General features: G+C 35.9%; 1 protein-coding gene across 1 annotated transcript in view; it reads right to left on the bottom strand.

Moving 5' to 3' along the window:
* LOC110597289 (uncharacterized) overlaps positions 1–13714 on the bottom strand; it is a 168054-nt gene extending 154340 nt beyond the window's left edge. Inside the window, exon 1 of the mRNA XM_078038648.1 lies at positions 13258–13714. Coding sequence (XP_077894774.1) covers positions 13258–13650 — 393 coding nt within the window. The 5' untranslated portion in view covers positions 13651–13714. The remainder of the gene's footprint in view (positions 1–13257) is intronic.
* Between the last annotated feature and the right edge of the window lie 10207 nt (positions 13715–23921).

The raw sequence follows: 23921 nt of genomic DNA on the forward strand, positions 1-23921 counted from the left end.
TGGGGAGAATGAAGAACTGGGGCTGTTTTTGCAGTCTTTCATTCTGCTTCCCCCCAACCCCAACACAGATAAAGTTGTTGTGACTTTTCAAATTAGGGAAATTTTTCAAACACTGTATCTACTAAAAGTCTAGTCTGGGATGAAACTTATATTCACTACTGTCAGACTCTAAAATTCAAAGACCTGTTCTATACCACACTAATCCTGCAGATGCTCTAGAACAACAAGGAAATGAAGCAAAATATCTGCAATAAAGCCAGGATTCCTTTTAGAATTATATATCTTGTGTACTTATTTTTAGAATGTTACAAGAGAACACATTATCTATTTTGGACACTGTTGAGAGCCACAGCCGAAGGGGCCTCAACAAACTTCCAGCTGCCAGCAAACTTCCAGCTGCCAGCTGATTGGCTCCTCTGTGGTGATGCTCACTGGGCTGTTTCCCCGCCCTTTCAGACCATGGAGCTGCTCATTGGGGGACTTATTTTGGCTCCGCCCACACGACCCAGCCAATCAGCCTCAAGAGCAGGAGGAGTGGGGGGTGTTGAGAGGCTTGTGGGTGGCAGTTGGGCTCTGAGCTTGTGTGGTGCCATTGTGTGTTCTAAAAATAAAGTTCGTATCTGCTTGATAAGTGGCTTGTGAATTGTTCCCAGCCAGACTGCAGCATTAAACCCTGGAATAATGTTAATAAATAAAAGCTTAAGAAATAAAATTTAAAGTTTTTTTTAATTTCTTTTCATGGGTTAAACTGGAAAGTGTGTTTACTGCACTTCATATACATGCAATATTTTAATTCCTTCTTGGTATTTGTAAGCTATTTATCATTTTTAACCTAGACTAACAGAAAACACTGTACCTGACACAACCTCTTAAAGTGAAAGCAAGTACCCAAAACAGATCTGCTGGGGAAACATTTCCTCCAGCTACATTTTAACCCAACACCTGAGTATTGTGGAAGTCATCATTTGATTTTAACAGTGACAAGTACACTGGGAACCAAGCTTTTAATGTGTTAACCTTTGTGGAAGACCTATACAAACCACAGCACTTGCTTTACCTAATTTCTATCCTTTGCACGCAGTCATCTTTGAGAGACATTATTTTTTTCATTGAACTCAGTTCACACTTTCTGAGATTACAATATTGACATGGCACTGTAGTTTGTACTCTGCTCATGATGAGCATCAGTGTGGGAAAGGTTTTACTGGGAAATATTTCAATACAAAAAAAGTCAAACTAGGTATGATGGTGCATGTTGTGATCCCAGCAACTCAGGAGGCTGAGGCAAGAGAAATGCAGGTTAGACACCAGTGTCAACAACTTAGTGAAAATCTTTCTCACAATTAAAACAAAAACTAAAAGCACTGAATATACAACTCAGTGGAAAAGCACATTTAGGCTCATACCTGTATTGAAAAATAAATAAATAAAAACAAGGCCACTTACCAAATGGGGGCCAAAATGAAATGAATAGATAACATTTCTTCCTCCACCAGGGTTAGGCCATATATAAATGCCTTAGAATATTAAAATCCATAAGAAGAGTAAACATGTCCTACTTTAAAGCAAAAAACAAATTGTTGCTGTTATTCTAAGATACTTTATTTTGGGCAAATCAATCACATTTGTCATTTGCATTGATATATGATGTGCACACAAAAAATACACACAGACTTAAGTATTCATATGAAGATTCATAAATGTTCACACAGTAAACACTTTTGCATAACAAAGGAATAAAATCAGTCTTGATCAGAATACACCAATAATCAGTTCCTTCTATAATAATCCAATAAGCAACCAAGATTTTAAGAACTAGTATACATCAACTAATTACATTGATACAAATGTTTTATTACATAAAATTTTAAAAATATGTAAAATAAAGTGAATAGTATAATATGCATCTAGATTCAACATCTGCTAAGTATCTGCTATTTTTACTTTTTCTATGTCCCTACCTGCTTCCCATCCAAACCCCACTTTATTAAGTTTTGGGTATGTTCAGACGGACACATATTTAATCTAACAAATATTAACTGTGCAGTTTTGACAAGTACACCAAAAAAATTTTATTGCTGTTAAGCATAGAATATTTACAATATTCCAAGAAAATCATTCAAAATACATGAGTTTTGGTACATCTGTTTCAGTACACAATATTTTGGACATTAAGCAAGAGTGTGTGCTTCAGTAATATCCTCCTTTGTATTTCTCAGCAGTGTTTTATTGGGTAAATGCATGGCAATTTGTTCATCTACACCAGTATTGAAAAACATCCGAGTTATTTCCCATTTTGCACTATTAGGATTACATGACCTACGTACATTCTTAAACAAATACCTGCTGTAAACTTTTTAATTTCTTTACTCAGGATTTAAATGTGGTAGATTTTGATTTTTACTAGATGTTCTAAGGATTACAATATGCATCTTAACATATTACAATTTGCATAACTACTACACTATCAAAATAAGGGAAATATATGAACAACTTGGACTGTTTTTATTTTTTTCAAGAAATGTTTTGTATTTGTGCATTATAATTTTCAAAATACAGTGTTATCATCTTTGCTTTAAATAATTATAGGTTTTCAAAAAAACAAAGAGAAAATATATAATGGATATTTAAAAGAACTCAAATTGAGCTAGGCAATGTACTATTTTCATTTATTACACCCACAACTTTTATACTCAGTGAATACAGGATACAATAGTTATGAGTATAATTATTTGTAATATAAATAATATGTGCATTAATATAGAATATTCTATAAGCTTTTCACTTATAAAAAAGTTTTAAAAAGAACATTTGCGGGGCTATGGTTGTAGGTAAATAGTGCAGCACTTGTTTGGTATGTGAAAGACCCTGTTTGATTACCAAAAACACAAAAATAAATGCAACAGTTTGCAGTGAGACCATGATAATGTACTGACATTCTAAATGATATCTGGGGAATTTAATCTATATCATCTTTATGGAAAAAACAAAAATTCAATGAGTTTCTCTTTTTGCCATGTGTAGCAGAAACTATGTTCTTTAAAATGGGAAGGTTCTATTGGCATTATTCTTATTAAAAATTCTTATTAATTTCTAATATCATTCATTTAAAACAGGACTTATCATATCCCTTACTGATCACAGTGAATCTGATAACCTTAAGCATGATATTTATTTGAAGCTTTGTTAAGAGATTAACAGAATACAATTTAAAAATAGAGCAAGAGAAAAATCTTGAAGTCTAGAAATTAGGCATACACCTGAGGACAATTTATTTTTGACAGGGTTGTCAAGATAATTTAATAAAGAACAGTTTCTTCCACAAATAAGGCTAAGATGGATGCTTATTTACAAGCAAAAAGTGAGATTGTTGTACAATAATTATCACAAAGCAAACCACAGACCGAATTTTAATGCCAAAACTATAAAAATTTATACAAAAGCCAAATTAAATATTCATGAATTTAGATTTGGCAATGGAGCCTTTGGCTGCAAAAATAAATTCAACAAAAATGTTTAATCTCTACTAAAATAAAAGTCCTGTGCATAATATTATATTACCAGGGAAGTAAAAAGACAATTTTAACACTGTTTTCTTGTTTTTGAAAAGTTGTGTCAACAAATTTGTAGCCTGAGCTGAAGGCCAGTTATTTCCCCTTTTTGAAAATATGATTAGAGCCACGCACACAACACTTCTGTTTCAGGCTTTCACACTGCAGTGCCCATATACATCCTCCATATAAACATAAATGCCAGAGACCATACTGTTAGGGACAACTTGCACATTCCAGAGTCACCCAAATTTTTTCACCTATTAAATCAATGTGGTTCCATAAACGTTTGTTGATCTGATATAAACTGAAATGTACAAACTGTGTCTTAGGGAACTAGTCTTTGATAACCATGGACTGCATAAGCCCTCTGTGTTCCTTTGTATCACGACATTTCTCTTCAGAGCCATATGTAACAGATTGATCTTTTATCTGCCTAAATGTTGTTGTTTTGTGCTATGAACAAAAAATATTAAAATTTACCAAAACCTAAAACTGGGAATAAGCAAAACAAAACAAAATCAAAGCTATGGAAAATTGAAAATTCCATACACCTTTGGGAGGATGCAAAATGGTACAAGTAGAATGGAAAGCACCTTCATGTATTATAAGTAATAAATATATAAATAATTATACAATAATAAATAATGAATTGCAAAATAAATCAGAATTCACCTCAGATATGTGCAAAAATAACTCAAAACATAGTTAGAAAACAATTTGTATATGAATATTTATAGTTCAATTATTCAAAATAACCAAAGGTGCTGGGCTGGGGCCATGTTCAGGTGCTACAGTGCTTAATTCACATGCACAAGGGCCTGGGTTCAATCCCTAGAACCACACGCATGCGAACACACACACACACACACACACACATACACACACACACACACACACACACTCTCACTCACACACAAAATGTAATAATAATAACCAAAGGTGCAAACAACCCAAATATCTAATAGCAGATTCACTGATAACTGTCATTTATGGTGGTGCAACCTAGAATCCCAGGAACTCTAGAGGGTAAAAAGTGGAAATCACAAGTTGCTTAAGCAAGTTTATGAAATCCCTGCCTCAAAATGGGAAAGAAAGAAAAAAAAAGTCTGGAAATGTTGGTCAGTACAGTAGTAGAGTGCACCTGGATTTATCCAAAGTACTGCAAATGACACAATAAAAACCACAACTGATAACTAAAATTTAGTATGTCCACAAACAATTTTATTCATCAATACGTTAATTAGAATATGCTAAAATATATAGCAAAAATAGCCTTGAAAGTATCATGTTAAGGGAAATACATTAGATAAACTTGCCACATACTACATAGGTCAAATTATTTTAAATTTTATGACAAAGCAAATGCATCAAAAAAAAAAATGTGTGTCAGTCATTTCAGGCCATGAAGGAGGAAGAAAATGGAAATGGGTGTTGGAAGGCACTGGTTGTTGTGTGTGTGTGTGTGTGTATGTCAGGAACTAGATAGTTCTGATTCTTTTCCAACACTGTGAATATACTAAATGGTACTGAATTTTACCCTTAAAAAGAGTTATAAAGGTAAATTTAATTTTATGCATATTTTACCAGAAAGTAGAAGACATAAGTTTGTATAGGAGGCAGAGAACACTCAAATCTACTGCCAAGAAAGAGGGGAAACAATACTACCAAAATTGTTTCCTATTAAAATCCCAGGGGCATTCTTCATAGAACAAGAAAAAGCAATCATGAAATTCATTTTGAAAATTAACAGGCCCAGAGTAATTACAACAATACTTAGCAAAAAGAATGAAGAAAAAGGCATCACAATACCAGACCTTAACTATACTACATAGCAATAGTAACAAAAATGACATGGTATTGGCACCAAAATAAGACATGTAGACCAATGGTACAGAATAGAAGACACAGAGAGAATCCCACAAAAACACCTTATCTCAACTAGACAAACACAGCTACTCAACAAATGGTAAAAGGAAAACTGGAAATCCATATGTAGCAAAATGAAATTCTACCTTTATGTCCTACTCTGCACAAAGATCAACTCAGAGTGTATCCAAGACCTAGGCACTAGAACAGAGACCATGCATGCACCTAATAGAAGAAAAACGAGGTTCAACTCTTCACCAGGTTAGCTTAGGAATTGACTTCCTTAACAAGACCCCTAAAGTGCAAGAAGTTAAAACCAACAATCAATAAATGGAATACAGGGCTGGGGATGTGGCTCAAGCGGTAGTGTGCTCGCCTGGCATGCGTGCGGCCCGGGTTCGATTCTCAGCACCACATACAAACAAGGATGTTGTGTCTACCGATAAATAATAAATATTAAAAATTCTCTCTCTCACTCTCTCTTTAAAATAAATAAATAAATAAATAAAATTTAAAAATAAATAAATGGAATACATTCAAACTAAAAACTGCTTCTCAGCAAAAGAAATTAATCTCCAGGATATATAAAGAACTCAAAAAACTTAACACCAAAAAAAAAAAAAATCAATAAATGGGCTAAGGAACTGAACAGACACTTCATAGAAGAAATATCACCAATCAACAAACATAGGGGAAAAGGTTCGACATCTGTAGCAATTAGAGAAATGCAAATAAAAACTATTCTAAGATCTCCTCTTACTCTAGTCAGAATGGCAATTATGAAGAATACAAGCAATAATAAGTGTTGGTGAGGATGGGGAGGAAAGGGTACACTTATACATTGCTGGTGGGACTGCAAATTGGCCAACCACTATGGAAAGCAGAATGAAGATTTCTCAGAAAACTTGGAATGGAACCACCATTTGACCCAGCTACCCAAAGGACTTTAAATCACTATACTACAGTGAAACAGCCACATCAATGTTTAGAGAAACTCAATTCACAATAGGTAAACTATGGAAACAACCTAGATGACCCTCAACAGATGAATAGTAAAAAGAAAAAAAAAAAGGTGCACACACACACTGGAATATTATTCAGCCTTAAAGAAGAATGAAATTATGGCATTTACAGATATATGAATGAAGTTGGAGAAATCATGTTAAGTGAAATAAGCCAAACCCAAAAAAAACAAAAGCAAAATGTTTTCTCTGATAAGCCAATGATGATCCATCAAGGGTGGGGGGGGATGAAGAAATTTTGAATTTTGCAGAGAGGAGTTAGGGGAGGAAAAATGGTGTGGGTATGGGAAGGATGATGGAATTAGACAGACATATTACCCTATACACATGTATGGTCACCCTACTTTTGTGACTCTGCACAATGTACAGCAAGAGGAATGAAAACCTGTGCTCCATTTTTGTACAATGTGTAAATTCTAAAATGAATTCTGCTTTCATGTATAACTAATAAGAAGAAATTGTGAAAAGAGACACACAAAAATGCAAGTGATATTTTCTAAATGAAAATTTTTTCTCATACTAAAAAAAAATTTACATTAATATGCCATGGCTAGATATATTTGATCATTAGTGAGTGTTTCTTCTTATGACTCATTTATATTTGTATCAGAAAAACATGTCTGAATAGTCATGAATATTGGATATCTGACAATTGTTCCTTAAATACATAACTAAATGTAACTTAAACTATATTTTCATATTTTCACATTTATATACATAGTAGCACAATTCACAAAAGCCGAATTATTGAAACAGTTCAAATGCCCATCAACAGATGAATGCATTAGGAAATATCTCTCTCTCTCTCTCTCTCTCTCTCTCTCTCTCTCTCTCTCTCTCTCACACACACACACACACACACACACAGAGTTTTACAGGCCATAAAGAAATTGTAAATTATGGCAATTGCCAGTAAATGGATGGAAATGGAGAATATTATGCTAAGTAAAACAAATTAGATTTTAAAAAAATCAAGGGTCAAATGTTTTATCTCATGTGTCAGCAAGAGCAAAACTAGGAAAATGGGACTGGATATCATAAATATACAGGGGAGATTAGAAAGAGATTGAGAAAAGGAGGGACAGGAATGGAGAAAAATGTGGACAGAATTGAACAAAATGTTATGTGCATATATGAATTACATATAAAAAGTTATATATGTAAATTACTTATTTTATGTATATATAAAATACCAATGAAAAAAATGAAGGAAAAGAAGATTAGTAAATTAGACTAAGGAGAATATTAGGAGGAAAGATGGAAAGGAAGATAATGAGGATTAAAAGGGAGAAAATCAAATTGAATCATGTATGATTTTGGCAAAGTAAACACAATTAATATGTATAGCTATAATGTTGTAATTAGAAAAATTCCTTTTTTTAGTTGTTGTTGTTGTTATTTTGGTAGTGGTAGGAATTACACCAAGGTTACCTCACAAGGAAGGAAACCTCCATACCACTGAGTCATAAACCCGACAGAAATGTATGTTTCTAATCTTTATTTATTTTTGGAAGATCATCTCTTGTCACTCTTTCTCATATTTTTGTTTCATTGTTTTAAGCCATTTATTATTAAAATAATCTTTTCTCATATCTTAAGTAATATTCTATTATTATCATCATTATCATCATTATTTTCTTGAAACATGTTAAGAATTCCATGTGTCCAGCCAAAACATTGTACTATTTTGCATTTATGTCTTGTACAATCACTTGCATATCTAATCTAAAATTAAACCTTATTTCTCTAATGATCAATGTCATCAATCTCACCAAATATTCAGTCCTCTGGACTTTACAGTCTCCTCGTTCTTGCATTGGCTCCAGCTTAGGGTTGATAATACCTCTAATCTAGCTAGAGCATAAGCCCTTCATTTGTATCTACCACACACCTACACAAAACCTTGTGCCAGGATAAACAAACAAAAAATGCTGTCACCTGACATTCCCATATTCATACAGAAGCAATTATACAAGTCACCTCCATGAGAAATGAACCACATTGACAAACAATAAAAGGAAAACACAACCCTAACAAATAAGTGAACAAAGAAAATATCTGACAACTTATTTTTAGATTGTCCTTACAAATATGCAGATACATGCTCATGACAAAATCCAATTTAGATAGCCATCTTTCTATCTATAATTTTATTACCAACTCCACTTTTTCAAAGTCCAACTACACAGGTTTGCCACAGCTTTTATTCAAAGTTCACTATGATCATATGAAACTGATTAAACATGACCAAATTTACCTTTCAATTACAAAAATCAGACCTAATTTTAAAAAAAATATATATATATATGGCCTGCAGCTAAAGCATACTACATACAAAATTGACTTAAAAAGTACTTATAAAATATTTCGATTTACAATAGGTGACCACACTTTATTTTAACTTGCTCATGGAACTCTCTCCAAAGTAGGTCATATTGAAGGCCACAAAGGAAGTCCTAACAGAGAAAAATGTGCAACCAATGCTTTGTATCTTATCAGGTCATTATTGCCTGAAATCAGAAGCAAGAAAAATTAAAGACACTATACAATCACATGGCAATTGAAAAAATACTTTTGAGTGTATGTTATAAAATAAATGAGGAGAGAAATGTTTAAAATCTTAGAATTAAACACCAGAAATAGTATATACCAGAATTCTGGGACACCATGAAGGAAGTTCTAAAAAAAGAAAATGCAGTTATGAGTTCCTACATAAAATACCAGAAAGACACAAACAAAATAACCTAGTAATACATCTGTTAGTCTTATAAAGACAAAATCAAATTATTCTCCAACTGAGTATAAGGAAAGAATAAAGATAAGAGATGAAGTAGAGAATAAAAAGAGTACAAAGGATTGATGAAGAAACTAGTTGGTTCTTTAAAAAAATAAATGAAATGAATAAACCTTAGACAAACAAATCATAGGAAAGAGAAATTCATAAAATTAGAGATGAAAGAAGCAATATCACCATAGAAGCCAATGCAATTGAAAGGATTATCAGGGACTATTTAGAAAGTTCATATTCTAATATATTGGAAAATCTGGAAGAAATGATTAAATTTCAAGGTATGCATGACTTACCCAAATTTAACAAGTGCATATTGAAAACATAAAATAACAATAAAATTCAATGCAGCTGGGCACAGTGGCACATGCCTATAATCCCAGCAGCTAGGGAGGCAGAAGCAGGAGGATCATGAGTAAAAAGGTAGCCTCAGCAATTTAGCAAGGCGCTAATCAACTCAGTGAGACCCTGTCTCTAATAAAATACAAAATAGGGCTAGGGATATGGCTCAGTGGTCCAGTGCCCCCAAGTTCAAACCCCAGTACATCCCCACCCCGCAAAAAAAAAGTAATGCAGATAAAGCAATAATACCAAGCCTTTCAACACAGAATCTACTGGACAAGATGACTTCAATACTAACTTTTACCAGAATATTAGGAGGAATTAACACAATGCTCCTCAAGTTATTCCTGGAACTAGAAAAATAAGGAACACTCCCCAATTCATTCTATGAAGCCAGTATCATCATGATTTTAAAAACCAGGCAGAAGACCAGCTGTATTGCATACCTATAATCCCAAACTGTGTTGCATACCTATAATCCTAAAAATTTGGGAGGCTGAGCCAGGAAGATCACAAGTTCAAAGCCAGCCTCAGTAATTTAGAATGACCTTGTGTTTTAGTTAGTAGCTATTTAACCACTGTGACTAAAAGAATGAGCACATTTATACAGGATGAAGAGTTTATTTGAGAGCTAACAGTCTTAGAGGTTTTCCTCCAAAGAAGGCCAGTTTCATTCCTCAGGGCTTAAGGTGAAGCAGAGCATCAGGGTAAAAGAAAGAGTGTGGCAGAGGAAAACAGCTCACATGGTGATGAGAAAGCAGAGAGAAAAACTCCACTTACCAGACACAAATATATACCCCAAATCCCTGATCCCAATGCACTATTCCCTCCAGTGACAACTCAGTTAATCCCATGCAAGAATTAATTCACTGATAGGGTTAAGGCTTCACAATCCAATCAGTTCCTCTCTGAACCTTCTTGCATTGTCTCACATATGAGCATTTGGGGAACACCTCACATCAAAACCTTAATACCAAGTCTCAAAATAAAATTAAAAGAGCTGAGATTGTATCTCGGAGTTGAATGGTCCTGGGTTTAATCCCCAGTAATACCAAACAAAAACCAAAGCAAAATAAGAACACTTCTTGAGGGAAGAAAATGTCAAACCGATATAACTAATGAACTTAGATGGAAACACCCTCAATGTGATAGAAAACCAAACCATATTTAATACACATTACAAAGATCATACCGCATGATAAAGTTGTTTTTATTGCAGAACTGTAACAAACTCAAATCAATATACATATAATACACCACATAAATACAACCAAATATAAAATTCACATGATCATCTCAATAGATGCAAAAAAAAAAAAAGCCTTTGACATAAATTCAATATCACATCCGGATATACAACCTGAAGAAACTGTGAAGAGAAGGAATTTGTTTCAACATCAAAGGCTACATAACAAATCTAATGCCAACTTTCTACTGAATAGGGAAGAGCTGAATGCGGTGCCTTTAAATATGAAAAATAGAAAGGACACCCACCCCCACTACTCCTGTACAATACTCAAATTTAGCTGGAGCTTTTGGAAAGAGGCAAAAATTAAAGGGTTACAAATAGGAAAGAAAGAACTCAAATTATATGTCTACAGATGACATAAGGTTAAACTTAGAAAATCCTAATGTTTCCACCAGAAGATTCCTACTGGTGATAAACAAATGCACCAAAGTTACAGAATAAAGAAATGTATGAAAATCAATAACTTTTCCTACAATAATGAATCTGTTGAGAAATAAAGAATTCATTTTATTGCAAATAACTTAAAAATGCTTAGCAATAAGTCTAACAAAAGAAAGGAAAAATTTCCATGAGAAAAATTACAAAACACTGAAAACATTAAAACCATCTACATATAAACTAAAGCCATCTACATTAAATAAACTAAAGTCATCTATAGACTGAATAAAGCCATCAGATTACTTAAAGTCACCAACAGATTCAATATAATCTTGATCAAAATAACAATGATATTATTCTCATAACTAGAAGAAAAAAAAACCCTCAGTCTCATATGGAATAATGAAACACCCAGAATAGCAAGGAGTTTGTAAACTGTAAACCCGAAAACCTCAAAACATCTGACTTCAATTTATGCCACAGAGCCATAATAGCAAAAGCAGTGTGTTTCTGGAACAAAAACAGAGACAATTAAGCAAAACAGGAGCTACAGAGACCTAGAAATGTTTCACCATCTAATTAATAATAAAGATCCCAAAATAAGCTTTGGAGAGAAGTCCTTTTTACACAATATGTAAATATCAACCCAAAATGTATTTAAGGCTTGAAAATGAGCCCAACTATTTAAAAACTTCTATAAGAAAACCTAAGGGTGGGGCTGGGGATGTGGTTCAAGTGGTAGCAAGCTTGCCTAGCATGCTTGTGGCCTGGGTTTGATCCTCAGCACCACATATAAATAAAGATGTTGTGTCCGAAGAAAACTAAAAATAAATAAATAAATAAATATTTTAAAATTCTCTTTCTCTCTTTAAAAAAAAAAAAAAACCTAAGGATAACCTCAAAACATTTAGCAGTAGGAGCAACCTCCTCAAAACTACTCCTATATCTCAAGAAATAATATCAAGAAAAAACACATGGCATCAAAATAAAAATGCTTCTGCTTGGCAAAGAAAAAAAATTAACAGCATTAAGAGACAACACACTGAATGAGAGAAATTCTTTGTCATTTTTTAATCTGGCAAATGTTTAATATTAAATATATGATGAATTTTTAAAATCTCAACATGAAAAGAAAACCAAATTATCCATTCATTATTTCTGCAAATAAAGGAAACAAACCTCTCAAAAAAAAGTCCAAATGGCCAACAATTATGTGAAAAACTGTCAACATCTTTAGCAAACAGGGAAATAAATGCAAATCCAAACAGAATGCTTGTACAATTATGTTAGGAAAATCATTACCAAGATTTATACCCCATCTGATTCAAATGTATGATATGTCAAGATCATTGTACTGTCATGTGTAACTAATCAAAACAAATAAAAAAATCATAATGCAAAAATAAATAAATTTTAAATAAAGATGCATAAAGTTCTGACGACATTCATCCACAAACTTAAAATAAATATGAATTTAGCCAAGAAACTTAATGATTAGAGCAAAAGAAGTACTCCGCCTTACTTGACATCCATGCATATTATGAAACTATACCTATACTTACAAAAGGAAAGTAAAGAAAAAAAATTAAGTAAAAATGCAAACGAGCTAGCTCAGGAAGGAGCGAGTTCCCTATATCCTACACCTCCTCTCCCGCGGGAAACCCGCAGGTGGAGACTGGATGAAGATAATCCTGCCCCCAGTCAGCCACCACCATCTGGGAAGACACTGGCTGGAGGCACACTGCGGCCAGATAGGGTTAGAGTCGGGGACTGAGGACTTGGGTGGGGAAAGGTGTTCGCGGTTCTGCCACGGGCACACTCGCCATCTGGAGGGCCAGTGGGACTGAGTGGGGGGATACTAGTGGGACTGAGGGGAGGTACGCCCCCAGGAAGCTCAAGCCTGTCGAGCAGAGCGAGATGGCCTGGAGTCGCGTGTGCCAGCTCCCGTTCTGCCACATTCAGGGTTCCAACAGTCTCTGCTTCCCCTCCCCCTGCCGCCCGCCGCCGCCAGCCGCCGCCCGCCTCCCTCTCAGGATCCGGATGCCACGCCACACTCACCATTTCCTCGTGCTCAGAAGCCAAGCCTACGACCCAGGGATATTCAGCACCCGCACAGCACCGCAACTGGGGAATCCAAACGTGACAGCTGAACAGTAGGAATGGCAGACGCCAGAGAAAAGGACCCCACGAGATCGAGGAAGCCCGCCCCCTTCTCGCTGGCTGCACACAGGATTGGACAGTTGTCAGGAAGTGCTCCTGATTGGACAGGGCTTTGGAGGGTGCCCACCCACCCCGACTATGAGCCCAGTAAGCCTTCTTTTGGGGTGACAGGGAATTATGTCCAATCCTTGCATGAATAAGGCCAGAATGGCAGGTTCTTGGTTGCATCCGGGGTTTTTTGGTTTTTTTTTTCAGGTCTGGGAATTGCACCCCAGAGCTTCCAACCAGCATAACATTTTCATTTAACTTTGCATATAATGTAATTTCCGTTTATGGATTACATATGCCTGTATATTATTCATGGTTGAAAGTGACATAGTGACAATTACTATGAAATTTCATTTAACTTTTCTGCTCTTGTTAGGAGGCAGATTGAACTGGGAAGCAACCTCCTAAAGCGACAACCTCCAATGAAAACAGCATGTAAGGCACAAGATAAATTTAAATATTTCTATTATTCACATTAACAATGTGTTAGACCAGGATGCAAGAAAAGACCATTGACTCCAATTAAAATCAAAGTAAAGCAAGCTTATTATTTTGACCTGCCAGGCTGCTTCTCCCACCCAAAACCACAGAAAACATGACAACAGCAGCAGCTTTCCTGAAGCCCAGGTTTATAGCCCAGAAAGTTACACAAAGGGAGGTTACAGATAACAGAACTCTGACAAACAACACACTAATGGTACTTTACATTTTTTGCTGGCCCCAACATCAGAATTCATGAGGATCATTAGAGCCTCAGAGAGGGTCATTATCTGGTCAGGGAAGGCCAATATTTATGAGGTGTCACTAAAGTTTCAGAGAGGGCTGCTATCTGGTCAGAGAGCCAGGCATGGGTGAGTTCAAGGCACAGCCAGGCATTCCAAGCAAGTTCAGAATTTGCAGTAATTTATAGTAAAGCTAAAATTACTTTTTCGTGGCTTTGTGGCGAGATGGCTCCCAATTTTAAGAAAAGATCAGGTTGGGTCTATCAAATGGAAAAAGAAACAGCTGAAATTGATTTGAATAACATAAACCAGCATAGTACATTTAGGTGACTAATAAAATACTCCTAATAAAGTATGTGTTTTTGAAGCCAGATTTAAAGATCGGTAGTTAGTGTAGTTAGGTAAATCAGGTCTAATATTGAGTAAAATTGAAAATGAAGGCCATGTTGAGAATGGAGCCCAGGAAAGCAGAGCAGCACTTGGGGAAATTGAAAGGTTAATGTTCCCAAGGCCCAGAGCCCCTTCTAAAAAAAAAATGTTAATGCAGCAAGTCCCAGCAAACTGGGAGGTGCTAACCAAAAGCCGCCCCAGAGAAAGTCTTTCTCTGCTTAATCTTGGATGTGTACACTTTCCCAAGATTTCAATCCATCTTTGAAGATATTTGTAACCCAAATCTGAATTTCTCACATGACATTATAGAAATGGCCACACAATACTAAGAATTCATACCCTCAGAAAAGTCATCAAACTCCTCATTTCATCAAAATTAGAAGCACTAATTTTGGATCCTTTGGATCCCAAATTTTCCAATGCTCAATATCCCCTGCCCCCCCCCTCTATACTCACACACACACACACACACACACACACACACACACACACACACACACATTGGCCTTGGTTTATAACTTTTTTAGATAAAATCCAGCTGTATCTTGCCACTTAAGAAACACTTTTATATCTTTCAAATACTATTGATACAATATATTTCATGAAAAACCGAGGCTGAAATTAGTGAACATCTGCTGTTTAAGTTGACAATCCCAGAGAGGGACACCACTGATTGCAACAAAAACATGTCTAAATCAGGTTATCCTATCAAAAGGGAAATTCTCTCAAGACATTTGGCTCATTTAAGGACTGGATGACCTTCTCCACCAAGAATCACTGTGTTGTGCCCTTGTATCTGCATGAAGTGAGTTTTGCCTTGGAACACCTGTAAGAATTAACTGAGATAATCTTTCTAGTTCTTTGGAATAGTTTCATCTTCTTTCACAACTCTGAACACTCAGGTTACAAGGATGATCTTTGTCTGTTCCTTCAATACTATAATCAAAGTGACTGACCAACAATGGGTCTGCAAGGAATAGACAAGAAGGAAAAAGTTGTGAGAAGATAATTTTAATGTCTAATCTAGGATCAACTTAGATGAAACCTATAATAGGACATTCCTGTGTTACTCAGGGTAACCAGTGCTAGCACAAGAGGCTCCATTCCCCAATCTCAAGATGCTCTGCAGGAGGAGATGGCTACACAGGGGCTGATATCCTCTAAGAACTCTAAGAAACATGGCAACTGTGGGTACCATGCAGGTGTTAAATGCAGGACCAGGTAAAAATATGGCAGTCACTGAGGACATATCACCCTATCATGTTTTCAAAAGGAAAACTCAACAAAAAGACATTGTGATATGATATCTGTACCTTAGGAAGATAAATGAAGAGGTACAAAGGTGTTTTACATTTAAGTGTACAATAACTATTCTCTGCTTTTCTGATATGTGAATGATTATAAACAGCAACAAAAGATCTTTTTCAAAATGCCATGAATAACCAAGTGAAAAATGAATTAAAATATTCTGTTAGTTAAAATGTAGCATGGGTAAGCATTAATAACACAGTGAAATAGATGCAGGAAGAAAGCATTTAGAAAGACTACATTTTCCATAAATATGACAAACACAGTACAAAACAGGTGGGTGATCTCTAGGTAGGAAAGAGTGACAAGCCATGATACAAACCACAGCTACTCCAAATATGAATCCCTTACATAAATCAGGATTCTCCTGTAATGACCCTCCCTGTTTTCATGACCTGTTCAGAGTCAATGTAAGGTACACACAAGGGACTACACAAAGAGGACTGCAAATCACACAATTGTAGCCAATCAGGCACAGGACAATACAAGAAGGGCCCTAGTTGCTAGTCCACTCTCACCATGTGGGCCAGAAAAGACAAAATATTGAGCTATATCTGTGTTGAAATGAAATTCAGTTGAGTACCTGACCTTAGAAAAGCCCAGGTCCCCACAGCTTGTTCTAGCTGTTTCCAACCAACCCTTGTCCCTTGTTGCAGAATACCTAAGCCCACAGACTTACCATTTTCTGGCTTCTGCAACCTCTCTACAAATCTGCCATCACATGAACAGCAGATTGACGGAGACTATGACAAAACCACCCAGATATCAAGGAACCTGAAGATGATTTCAGAGCTTTGCTTAAGCCATAGACAAAAATATTTTAGATCATGAAGTCTACCCTCTATTATCTATCTGTGCCTCTCATTGGAAAGTTCTCATCCTATAAAACTGGAGTGGAAAGACTCCAGGCTCAGATTCCTCTAGTCCTGAGTGACAAGACAAGAAATTCAAAATCTGGTTGCAGAGCAAAAGATTGAAAGGTTCTTAGATACAATTCTTTTCACAAAGAGTGTTCCATCTTGAATAGCTGACTTTGTAAAGGATGTATTTGAATTTTACCTGGAATGTAAATTTATATTAATTTACCAATAATAATATCAATAATGCATATTTACAAATAGTGAGAATTACTTTAAAATATAATAAATAATAATGGTGAGTATTATTTTAAATTTTCAGGTTTTATAACTTTCATGTTCTGGTTGTATATCTGTGTGTGTGTGTGTGTGTGTGTGTGTGTGTGTGTGTGAGAGAGAGAGAGAGAGAGAGAGAGAGAGAGAGATTAATTGATTGATTGATTATAGGCATGAACAACCACACCCAGATCATCCTCTTATAATTTGAGGAGGCAGCTTGATCTTTCCAAAGGAGAAAGGTCACTACAACATCACTCCATGAAAACCAAATATGAGCTATGTATGTAACCTTGAAATTTTAGTGGTCACATAGTCCCTGGAAAACCTTGTAATAATTTATTTAACCCAAGAAATATGAAACATTTTCATTTTAATACATGACCAATTTAAAATTATTAATTAATTGTACATATTTTCAGCAAAAGCCCTTCACAACTCCCTCTGCGTGTTAAATTTCAACAACATTTCAAAACTGGCAGGCACATTCAGGTGAGCCACATCTTCAGTGGCAAGATGCTGCCATATTGCAAATGCAGATCTGAGGTCTCTCATGCCCCTGAGTCCAGTATAGTGAATAACCTGATTTTTTTTTCTTTTGATCAGAGGTGAGGAAACATGACTTTCCTCCCAAGATCTCTTTTGGCCCAAGTGGGGAAGAGATGGTGCCCTAAAAAAAGAAAGTCCCCAAAGGTAGAATGCTGTTTCCCAACTGCTATTCATCAGTGGCACCTCCCCTTGCAGACATCAGACAATGAATAATGGGTGATATGGTCTAAGAAGAAATTAATCCCATGTGGACTTCAGATCTATCCTCACCTTAGACACCATTTTTTTTATATGAAGGGAATAGACTAAAGAAAAACTTCTTATTTTGCATTTTACCCTTAACCCTAACCTTAGGCTTTGGTTGTTTCATCCTTTGGTGTGGAGTCCTATGAGATTTTAAGCACTGTTAACATGTTTTCAAGTCTCTATGCATTTTTATGTACTCAAATAATCTAACAAGAAAGTAAATATTAAATCAGAAGAACAGGAACATGGTACCCATTACATGTCTGCTGCTTGTCAGTTAATTTGAAATTGGCCTGCCATTATTACTGGCATCCTGGTTGCAATGTGTGTTTCTTGCACAGCTACTAAGCCTAACAAGCCACCACCACGTTTTTAGACTATAATTAAGACAAGTTAGGCTCAGTTTACCTAGGCTATTCCTCTACTGTCTGCCGGGCTCCATCAGGAATATATTCTATTGCTTGATTTGTATTTTTGGGAGAGAGTTGTTGTCCCCTGGAGCACTATTTTACTCCACCCAATGGGATCTTATTGTTCATGGAGTTGTTGGAAGTTTGAAAGGAAAAACCAGAAGCTTTCAAAACATTTTAGACCTAAACATAGAACTGGTACACAGTTCCCACCGGTAGATTACCACAGGAGGTCAAGTCCTGGTGGCCCAGATCCAACCACACTAGCTTGTGTGGGACCCAGGCTCACAGTACACCCGGGTCTACCCCTCCACCCAAAGGGTAGACAACCATAGGAGCCAGCCTCTGGCAAAGGACCACCTCTTCTGACCAGCAGACAACCGTGGGAGCCCAGGCACAGCCCAGATCTATCCACACCAACTTGCGAAGGACCCAGGTCCGCGGTAAATCTGAGTCTGCCTGCCCTCTACCTGAGAGCCTAAGCCTAACCCACTTCCATCTTGGGACACTGCAGTCATCGCCATAGCCTTCACACCCAGTAGTTCCTAACTTTCTGATGGCAGACAGGGCCTAGAATCTAATGCATCTCAGAGCAGGCATCCCAAAGGGAGTGTCAGGCCACTCTTTCAGCCCCATCTCTGAAAGACACTGCTTCCATCTTGGGGCACCTTAACTATTATCTCAAGTTACCTCAGCTATTGCAGCCACCACCTTTAGATGCAGTAGCATACATTGAGGGACACCAGCAGGGTCTGGAAGCCCAACATCAAGGTGAGGTACAGACAATCTGCATGGGTACTACAAGAATATAGGGAAGAAACTGAAATATCGCAGATCCACAATGAAAGAAAGGAAGACACATAGACACCATGAAAAAACAAGGGAGGAAAGTGCCCCAAACAAACCAGGACTCTATTTTAACAAAACCCATGGACAGTGAAGTTGATGAAATATCAGAGAAGGAGTTCAGAAGGTTCATAATTAAAATGATCAGTGAATTAAAGAATGATCTAAATGAGCAAATACAGGCAAAAATTGATCACTCCAACAAGGAGATAAGAGAGCAAAAGATTACCTCAAGAGATAGAGACTCTGGGGAAAAAAAACTACTCAGAAATCCCTGAAATGAAGGATACAATAAATCCAATAAAAAACTCAAAAGGAAACATAACCAACAGACTAGATCACTTGGAAAAAATAATGTCAGACAATGAAGACAAAGTATACAATCTTGAAAATAAAGTTGACCACACAGTGAATATGGTAGGAAACAATGAACAGAACATCCAAGAATTATGGGACAGCATCAAAACAACAAATCTAAGAGTTACTGGGATAGAGGAAGGCACAGTTTCAAACCAAAGGAATGCACAATCTCTTCAATGAGATAATATCAGAAAATTTCCCAAGCATGAAGAATGAATTGGAAAACCAAATACAAGAGGCTTACAGGACACCAAATGTACAAAATTACAACAGACCAAGGCACATGATAATGACAATCCCCAGCATACAGAATAAGGATAGAATCTTAAAAGCCGGAAAAGACAGGAATCAGATCACATATAGGGGGAGATCAATTTGTATCTCAGCAGACCCTCCAAGCCAAGAGATTGTGAAATAACATATACAAAGCTCTGAAAGAAAATGGATGCCAACCAAGAATCTAATCCAGCAAAACTAAGCTTTAGATTTGATGATGAAATGAAAACCTTCCATGATAAACAAAAGTTTAAAGAATCTACAACTAGAAAGCCTGCACTACAGAACATCCTCAGCAAAATATTCCAAGAAGAGGAAATGAAAAACAACAAAGAAAATCAGCAAAAGGAGATATTACAGTAAAGGAAAATGTAATCAGAGGAGAAACAAAGTGAAGTTAAATGCCAAAAATGTCTGGGAATACAAATCACATCTCAATAATAATAAATAATAAATCAAAGGCATTTCTGTATATCGGTGACCCTCAGAAAGGAAAATGAGAAAAACTACCCCATTCTCAATAGCCTCAAAAAATAAATAGATAGATAAAATACTTGGGAATCAATTTAATGAAAGAGGTTAAAGATCTATGTAATGTAACTTACAGGGCTGGAAATGTGGCTCAGGCGGTAGCGCGCTCGTCTGGCATGCGTGCGGCCCGGGTTCGATCCTCAGCACCACATACCAACAAAGATGTTGTGTCCGCCGAGAACTAAGAAATAAATATTAAAAAATTTCTCTCTCTCTCTCTCTCTCTCTCTCTCTCTCTCTCTCTCTCTCTCTCTCCTCTCTCACTCTCTCTTTAAAAAAAAATGTAACTTACAGAGATCTAAAGAAAGAAGTCAAAAAAGACCTTTGAAGATGGAAAGATCTACCTTGCTCTTGGACAGGCAGAATTAATATTATCAAAATGACCATACTGCCAAAAGCACTATACAGATTTAATGCAATTCCAATCAAAATCCCAATGGCATTCCTCATAGAAACAAACAAACAAAAGCAGTCATGAAATACATCTGGAAAAAAAAAGAGACCCACAATAGCTAAAGCAATCCTTAGAATAAAGAGTGAGGCAGATGGCATCACTATACCAAACCTTAAACTATACTACAGAGCTACAGTAACATTGTATTGGTACCAAAACAGACGGGCAGACCAATGGTACAGAATAGAGGAGACAGAGTCTAACCCACAAAATTACAATGATCTTATCTTAGACAAAGGTGCCAAAAACATGCATTTGTTGAAGATAGCCTCTCAACAGATGTTGCTGAGGAAAGTGGAAATCTATATGCAACAAAATAAAATTAAATCCCTATCTCCCAACATGTACAAAAACTCAACTCAAAATGGATCAGGGACCTAGGAATAAAACCAGAGACTCTGTGTCTAATAGAGGAAAAAGTAGGCCCAATCTCCACCATGTGGGATTAGGCCCCAACTTCCTTCATAAGACTCCTTTGGCACAAGAATTAAAATCAAGAATAAATAAATGGGATGGAAAAACAAACAAAAAATAAAAGTTTCTTTGCAGCAAAAGAAACAATCTGTAAGGTGAATAGAGAGCCTACATCTTGGGAGCAAATCTTTACCCCTCACACATCTGACAGAGCTCTAATCTCTAGGGTATATAAAGAGCTCAAAAAGCTACATATCAAAAAATAAAATAAAATAAAATAACCTAATCAATAAATGGACCAAGGACTTGAACAGACGCATATCAGAAGATGATATACAATCAATCAACAAATATATAAAAAATGTTCATCATCATTAGCAATTAGAGAAATGCAAATCAGCACTACTCTTAAGATTTCATCTCACTCACAGAAATGAGAGACAGAATGGCAGCTATTATGAAGATGAACAACAGTAAGTGTTGGTGAGGATGTGGGGAAAGGGGTACACTCATACATTGCTGGTGGGACTGCAAGTTGGTGCAGCCAATATAGAAAGCAGTATGGAGATTTCTTGGAAAATTGGGAATGGAACCACCATTTGACTCGGCTATCCCACCCCACAGTCTATGTCCAAAGGACTTAAAAATGCATACTACAGGGACACAGCCACATCAATGTTTATAGCAGCACAATTCACAATAGATAAACTGTGGAACCAACCTAGATGCCCTTCCATAGATGAATGGATTAAAAAAGTGGCATATATACACAATAGAATATTACTCAGCAATAAAAGAAAATAAAATCATGGAATTTGCAGGTAAATGGATGGAGCTAGAGAAGATAATGCTAAGTGAAGTTAGCCAATCCCCCCCCCCAAAAAAAAACCCAAATGCCAAATGTTTTCTCTGATGTATAAAGGCCAATTCATAGAGGGGTAGGGAGAGGGAGCACGGGAGGAATAGACAAACTCTAGATAGGGCAGAAGGATGAAAAAGGAAGGGAGGGGGTATGGGGTTAGAAATGATGGTGGAATGTGATGGACATTATTATCCAAAGTACATGTATGAAGACACAAATTGGTCAACATACTTTATATACAAACAGAGATATAAAAAATTGTGATCTATTTGTGTAATGAGAATTGAAATGCATTCTGCTGTCACATACAAATAAAATAATAATAATAATAATAATAATAATAATAATAATAATAATAAGTCCGAGGAAGGAAATAACTGGTACAATATCATGCTCACTGCATTCTATTGGCAAAGTATATAGACCATCCTACATCCAATGCTTGGAAAGAACATTCTGTATGCAAATGGAACTGAAAAAAAAAAATAGTGCCAAGGGCTGGGGAGAATGAAGAACTGGGGCTATTTTTGCAGTCTTTTATTCTGCTTCCCCCTAACCCAAACAAAGATAAAGTTTTTGTGACTTTTCAAATTAGGGAAATTTTCCAAACACTGAATCTACTAAAAGTCTAGTTTGGGATGAAACTTATACTCACTACAGCCAGACTCTAAAACTCAAAGTGTTCTATACCAAACTAACCCTGCAGATGCTCTAGAAAAACAAGGAAATGAAGCAAAATGTCTGCAATAAAGGCAGGTTCCTTTTAGAATTATATATCCTGTGTACTTATTTTTAGAATGTTCATAAGAGAACACATTACCTGTTTTGGAAATCCTGGAATAATGTGAATAAATAGCTAAAGTAATAAAATTTAAACATTTTTAAAAATTTCTTATCATGGGTTAAACTGGAAAGTGTTTACTGCACTTCATATATACGCAATGTTTTAATTCCTTTTTGGTAATTGTAAGCTATTTATCATTTTCAACCTAGACTAATGGAAAACACTGTACCTGAAACAACCTCTTAATGTGAAAGCAAGTACCCAAAACAGATCTGCTGGGGAAACATTTCCTCCAGCTACATTTTAACCCAATACCTGAGTATTGTGGAAGTCATCATTTGATTTTAACAGTGACAAGTACACTGGGAACCAAGCTTTTAATGTGTTAACCTTTGTGGAAGACCTATACAAACCACAGCACTTGCTTTACCTAATTTCTATCCTTTGCACAAAGTCATCTTTGAGAGACATTATTTTTTTTCATTGAACTCAGTTCACACTTTCTGAGATTACAATATTGACATGGCACTGTAGTTTGTACTCTACTCATGATGAGCATCAGTGTGGGAAAGGTTTTACTGGGAAATATTTCAATCCAAAAGAAAGTCAAACTGGGTATGATGCTTCATGTTGTAATACCAGAAACTCAGGAGGCTGAGGCAAAAGGAATGCAGATTAGACATCAGTGTCAACAATTTAGTGAAGATCTTTCTCACAATTAAAACAAAAACTAAAAGGGCTGAAGATGCAACTCACTGGTAAAGCACATTTAGGCTCATACCTGTATTGAAAAATAAATAAATTTTTAAAAGGCCACTTACCAAAATGGGGCCAAAATGAAATGAAAAGATAACTTTTCTTCCCCCACCAGGGTTAGCAAATATATAAATGCCTTAGAATATTAAAATCCATAAGAAGAGTAAACATGTCCTACTTTAAAGCAAAAAGCAAATTGTTGCGGTTATTCTAAGATACTTTACTTTGAGCAAATCAATCAAATTTGCCATTTGAATTTATATATGATGTTCACACAAAACATACACATAGACTAAGTATTCATGTGAAGTTTCATAAATGTTCACACAGTAAATACTTTTGTATACCAGAGTAAAATCAGTCTTGATCAGAATACAACAAAAATCAGTTCCTTCTATAATAATCCAATAAGCAACCAAGATTTTAAGAACTAATTATACATCAACTAATTACATTATCACAAATGTTTCATT

This window comes from Ictidomys tridecemlineatus, chromosome 2 (genome assembly GCF_052094955.1).
Source record: "Ictidomys tridecemlineatus isolate mIctTri1 chromosome 2, mIctTri1.hap1, whole genome shotgun sequence".
NCBI lineage: Eukaryota > Metazoa > Chordata > Mammalia > Rodentia > Sciuridae > Ictidomys > Ictidomys tridecemlineatus.